The following is a 6,407-nucleotide window of genomic DNA, read 5'->3' as shown; positions in this document are numbered from 1 at the left end:
AGAGGTTTTAGTTGGTGATGATGAGAGACAAGTGCCACAGACACGTAGAGGATGATGTAATGTGATGTGATGAGAGAGAGGTGCCAGTGCAAAGTGAGGGAGAGAGACAGTCTGCCTGAGGGCAGTAGGTGAAAGTTGCTGTGGACAGCAGAATGGTTCTCAGTTACATCCTTGATGTTAGTGTGTTTAAGGCACCGTCGTCCCCGTCACGTGTTATATTATGTCTCCTGGGCCGAAGGAGAGGAGCAAGGAGAGAGAATCAGACCAGGTTGGCAGGCGGCGTTGATCATATTGTCATCGAACGAGGTTTCTGCCTCCGAGACTCTCGTTATAGGTAGTCTGCCTGGTGTAAAACCATCTTCCTGGATATTCAGACATATCTTTAGACTAGACATACAGAACGGGTCCTAGTTAGTCGGTTAACCAAGGGATACGGTAATACTTGATATGGCTGTCTTCCTGTGTTCAACAGTGTGTTGTAAATGGTGAACATACAGCATTATTAGTATTAAAGTAGTGATACGTCAGATAAACAACATTGTCCAACATACAACACCGTTAGTATTAAAGTAGTGATACGTCAGACAAAACAACATTGTCCAACAGGAACATTAAGTGGTGATGATAACACACAGCAACCTGCTATAGTGAAAGGTGTCAATATGACTTGGGTTAGTCCTGAATGGCACCCTGTTCCCTACATAGTGCACTTGTTTTGACCAGATCTCTATGGGAAGCAGTGCGCTATATAGGGATTTTTTTGGGACTCAGGCCTTGCCATCTTGGAAGGTGAGTTTGGTTGCAAAGAGATGCAGTGTTGCTAGGCAACTTAACAGCCAAACATACCTTTTTGGGGTTTTTTTCTGTCCCAGGTCACACATTTAAATATATTTTCACATTGAGCAGCATCACAACCTGAAAACAGGGTCTCACCAGATTTCTCCCCGTTGTGCCAGGGAAGTAGAATGTTAAATTAAAAGTAGCAGACTATGATGCTAACATGCTAGCATCAACCCTACCCATATTTCTAACGATAGCACTATTATATACTGGGATAAACAGTTGCACACAGACACGAATATTCAAAACAATCATCACCTGACAATTGTCTTTTTTTTCTTGTTGCTGGATACATTTAGTTGTTTTGTGATGTTCTGGGTTCCAAAGAGAAGAGGGACAGATGTAGAGGAATCTGGCTATTTCCACGTCAGTGAGCCCTGATTAATGAGCCCTAGTCTGGTTATTATTAAACTATAAYGTTACGTTTGGACCAGTTGGTTKGAGCTCTGAAAACACATAATTTCCTCTTACTTTCAAAATCCAATTAAATCTAATTTCATTGGTCGTATTCACATATTTATATATACAGTACCGGTCAAACTTTTGGACACACTTACTCATTCAAGGGTTTTTCTTTATTTTTTAAAACTATTTTCTACATTGTAGAATAATAGTGAAGACATCAAAACTATGAAATAACACATATGGAATCATGTAGTAACCAAAAAATTGTTAAACAAATCAAAATATATTTTATATTTGAGATTCTTCAAAGTAGCCACCCTTTGCCTTGATGACAGCTTTGCACATTCTTGGCATTCTCTCAACCAGCTTCATGAGGTAGTCAGATAGAATGCATTTCAATGAACAGATGTGCCTTGTTAAAAGTTAATTTGTGGAATTGCTTTCCTTCTTAATGCATTTGAGACAATTAGTTGTGTTGTGACAAGGTAGGGGTGGTATACAGAAGATAGCCCTATTTGGTAAAAGACCAAGTCCATATTATGGGAAGAACAGCTCAAATAAGCAAAGAGAAATGACAGTCCATCATTACTTTAAGACATGAAGGTCAGTCAATTCGGAAAATGTCAAAAACTTTGAAAGTTTCTTTTAAGTGCAGTCGCAAAAACCATCAAGCGCAATGATGAAACTGTCTCTCATGAGGACCTCCACAGGAAAGGAAGACCCAGAGTTACCTCTGCTGCAGAGGATAAGTTCATTAGAGTTTACCAGTTTACCAGTTTATGTTCCAACCGCCGTGTCTTTGTGAGACGCAGAGTAGGTGAACGGATGATCTCCGCATGTGTATTTCCCACCGTGAAGCTTGGAGGAGGAGGTGTGATGGTGCTTTGCTGGTGACACTGTCTGTGATTTATTTAGAATTCAAGGCACACTTAACCAGCATGGCTACCTCATCATTCTGCAGCGATATGCCATCCCATCTGGTTTGCGCTTAGTGGGACTATAATTTGTTTTTCAACAGGACAATGACCCAACACTCCACCAGGCTGTGTAAGGGCTATTAGACCAAGAAGGAGAGTGATGGAGTGCTGCATCAGGTGACCTGGCCTCCACAATCCCCCGACCTCAACCCAATTGAGATGATTTGGGATGAATTGGACCACAGAGTGAAGGAAAAGCAGCCAACAAGTGCTCAGCATATGTGGGAACTCCTTCAAGACTATTGGAAAAAGCATTCCTCTTGAAGATGGTTACGACAAGCGATGTCAGTTGTTATAACATATTATGACATGATTATGACTGTGTCGTAACATGTTATGACACTGGGTGTCAATTAAATTGTTTCCGAAACCCTTTATGTCGACTTCACGTTCCACCAGCAGGTCAGACAGCTGTATAATTCACATGGTTACAGCAACAGAAACCTTTATGTCACCCTCACGTTTCCACCAGCAGGTCAGACAGCTGTATAATTCACATGGTTACAGCAACAGAAACCTTTATGTGGACCTCACGTTCCACCAGCAGGTCAGACAGCTGTATAATTCACATGGTTACAGCAACAGAAACCCTTTATGTCCCCTCCGTTCCACCAGCAGGTCAGACAGCTGTATAATTCACGGTTACAGCAACAGAAACCTTTATGGGACCTCACATTCCACAGCGGTCAGACAGCTGTATAATTCACATGGTTACAGCAACAGAAACCTTTATGTGGACCTCACGTTCCACTAGCAGGTCAGACAGCTGTATAATTCACATGGTTACAGCAACAGAAACCTTTATGTCACCCTCACGTTCCACCAGCAGGTCAGACAGCTGTATAATTCACATGGTTACGCAACAGAAACCCTTTATGTCACCCTCACGTTCACCAGCAGGTCAGACAGCTGTATAATTCACATGGTTACAGCAACAGAAACCCTTTTATGTCGACTCACGTTCCACCAGTGTTAGAATCTCTACCACTATGCAAATGTTCCCGAACTCACACAGAATATATAAGTAACGCAGAGACAATTAAAATGGAGACTAAAATCACCTGCTGCTGAGCTAAAGTGCATGATAATAAACGGGAATGTGGACTTGAATAAAACAAAAGGAAGTGAGCATCAAGCTCTATGCCTGGCCTTGACCATCCGGAAGGTTCTACAGAGGAGTTCTACAGAGGAGTTCTACAGAGGAGTTATACAGAGGAGTTCTACAGAAGAGTTCTACAGAGGAGTTCTACAGAGGAGTTCTACAGAGGAGTTCTAACAGAGGAGTTCTACAGGGGGGTTCTACAGAGGAGTTCTACAGAGGAGTTCTACAGAGGAGTTCTACAGAGGAGTTCTACAGAGGAGTTCTACAGAGGAGTTCTACAGAGGAGTTCCTACAGAGGAGCTCTACAGAGGAGTTCTACAGAGGAGTTCTACAGAGGGGTTCTACAGAGGAGTTCTACAGAGGAGTTCTACAGAGGGGTTCTACAGAGGGGTTCTACAGAGGAGTTCTACAGAGGAGTTCTACAGAGGGGTTCTACAGAGGGGTTCTACAGAGGGGTTCTACAGAGGGGTTCTACAGAGGAGTTCTACAGAGGGGTTCTACAGAGGGGTTCTACAGAGGGGTTCTACAGAGGAGTTCTACAGAGAGGAGTTCTACAGAGGAGTTCTACAGAGGAGTTTCTACAGAGGGGTTCTACAGAGGAGTTCTACAGAGGAGTTCTACAGAGGAGTTCTACGAGGGGTTTACAGAGGATGTTCTACAGAGGAGTTCTATAGAGGGGTTCTACAGAGGAGTTCTACAGAGGGGTTCTACTTTAATTACAAATTACAGGTAATCAGGCTTGGTTTTATACGAAGCTGAAAAAGTTCACCGACCACTTACGGTATGTGGCAATTATAAATGCGTATGTATTAATCATTGTGTAACATATTCTGTTTACTACCCCGTACACATACATACACACACACACACTCAGAAGACACAGACACACACACACACACACGCACACATACACCACACACACACACACACACGATCAGAGAAACATACCACACACACAGACACACACACACACACACACAAACACACGATCAAGAACACAGACACACCAACACACACACCACACACACACACACACAACACAACACACACACACACCACACACACACACACACACACACACAAACACACACACGATCAGAGACACAAAACACACACACACACACACACACACACACACACCACACACATCATTCACACACCACAACACACGATCAGAGACACACACACACATACACACACACACACACACACACAAAGAGATGTCATGTTGATGAGAGCACCGCCCTCTATCTAACACACAGAGATGTCATGTTAATGAGAACACCGCCCTCTATCTAACACACAGAGATGTCATGTTAATGAGAGCACCGCCCTCTATCTACACACAGAGATGTCATGTTAATGAGAGCACGCCCTCTATCTAACACAAACAGATGTCATGTTAATGAGAGCACCGCCCTCTATCTAACACAAAGCGATGTCATGTTAATGAGAGCACCGCCCTCTATCTAACACACAGTGATGTCATATTGATGAGAGCACCGCCTCTATCTTAACACAAAGCGATGTCATGTTAATGAGAGCACCGCCCTCTATCTAACACACAGTGATGTCATATTAATGAGAGCACTGCCCTCTATCTAACACACAGAGATGTCATGTTGATGAGAGCACCGCCTCTATCTAACACAAAGTGATGTCATGTTAATGAGAGCACCGCCCTCTATCTAACACAAAGAGATGTCATGTTGATGAGAGCACCGCCCTCTATCTAACACAGAGATGTCATGTTAATGAGAGCACCGCCCTCTATCTAACACAAAGTGATGTATGTAATGAGAGCACCGCCCTCTATCTCTAGAGTCCTTCCGGCGCCGAAAAGAGATGGCTGCCTCGCTTCGTGTTCCTTGGAAAATATGTCAGTATTTTGGTTTTTTTACGTGTTATTTCTTCATCGTACCCCGGGTAATCTTAGGTTTCATTACATACAGTCGGGAGGAACTACTGAATATACGATTAACGTCAACTCATCATCGTTTCCTACCAGGAATATGACTTTCCCGAAACGGATCCAGTGTTTTGCCTTCCACACAATACAATGGATCTGATCCCAGCCGGCGACCCTGTGCGACGCCGAAAAAGGGGAAAACGTGGCGGTCTCGTGGTCAGGCTTCGGAGACGGGCCACATCGCGCTCCACTCCCTAGCATACTACTCGCCAATGTCCAGTCTCTTGACAATAAGGTTGATGAAATCCGAGCACGGGTAGCATTCCAGAGAGACATCAGGGATTGCAACGTGCTCTGCTTCACGGAAACATGGCTAACTCAAGGGACGCTAACGGAGTCGGTGCAGCACGCTGGTTTCTTCATGCATCGCGCCGACAGAAACAAACATCTTTCCGGTAAGAAGAGGGGCGGGGGGTATGCCTTATGATTAAGAGAAGTGGTGTGATCATCATAACAACACACAAGAACTCAAGTCGTTCTGTTCACCTGATCTAGAACTCCTCACAATCAAATGTCGACCGCATTATCTACCAAGGGAATTCTCGTCAATCATAATCACAGCCGTATACATTCCCCCCAAGCAGACACCATCGATGGCCCTGAACGAACTTTATCTGACTCTTTGTAAACTGGAAACCACACACCCTGAGGCTGCATTCATCGTAGCTGGGGATTTTAACAAGGCTAATCTAAAAACAAAACTCCCTAAATTCTATCAGCATATCGATTGTGCTACCAGGGCTGGAAAAACACTAGACCATTGTTATACTAATTTCCGCGACGCTTATAAGGCCCTCCCCGCCCCCCTTTCGGAAAAGCTGACCACGACTCCATTTTGTTGATTCCAGCCTACAAACAAAAACTCAAACAACAAGCTCCGCGCTCAGGTCTGTTCAACGCTGGTCCGACCATCTGAATCCACGCTTCAAGACTGCTTCGATCACGCGGATTGGAATATGTTCCGCATCGCGTCCAACAACAATATTGACGAATATGCTGATTCGGTGCGCGAGTTCATTAGGAAGTGCATTGAGATGTCGTACCCACAGCAACGATAAAACATTCCCAAACCAGAAACCGTGGATTGACGGCAGCATTCGCGTGAAACTGAAAG

General features: G+C 44.1%; 1 protein-coding gene across 1 annotated transcript; it reads left to right on the top strand.

The window, feature by feature from the left end:
- The first annotated feature begins 3,362 nt into the window (after positions 1-3,362).
- On the top strand, positions 3,363-3,998 carry LOC139027284 (uncharacterized). Its single transcript, XM_070442418.1, has one exon. It carries the CDS (start codon positions 3,363-3,365, stop codon positions 3,996-3,998), a length of 636 nt encoding a protein of 211 aa, XP_070298519.1.
- The last annotated feature ends 2,409 nt before the right edge of the window (positions 3,999-6,407 follow it).

This window comes from Salvelinus sp. IW2-2015, unplaced genomic scaffold, assembly GCF_002910315.2.
Source record: "Salvelinus sp. IW2-2015 unplaced genomic scaffold, ASM291031v2 Un_scaffold9220, whole genome shotgun sequence".
In the NCBI taxonomy this organism is placed as follows: domain Eukaryota; kingdom Metazoa; phylum Chordata; class Actinopteri; order Salmoniformes; family Salmonidae; genus Salvelinus; species Salvelinus sp. IW2-2015.
This window is presented reverse-complemented; position numbering and strand designations above follow the sequence as displayed.

Coding starts and splice junctions, on each gene's coding strand:
- LOC139027284 (XM_070442418.1), top strand. CDS start 3,363: ATGCCTGGCCTTGACCATCCGGAAGGTTCTACAGAGGAGTTCTACAGA.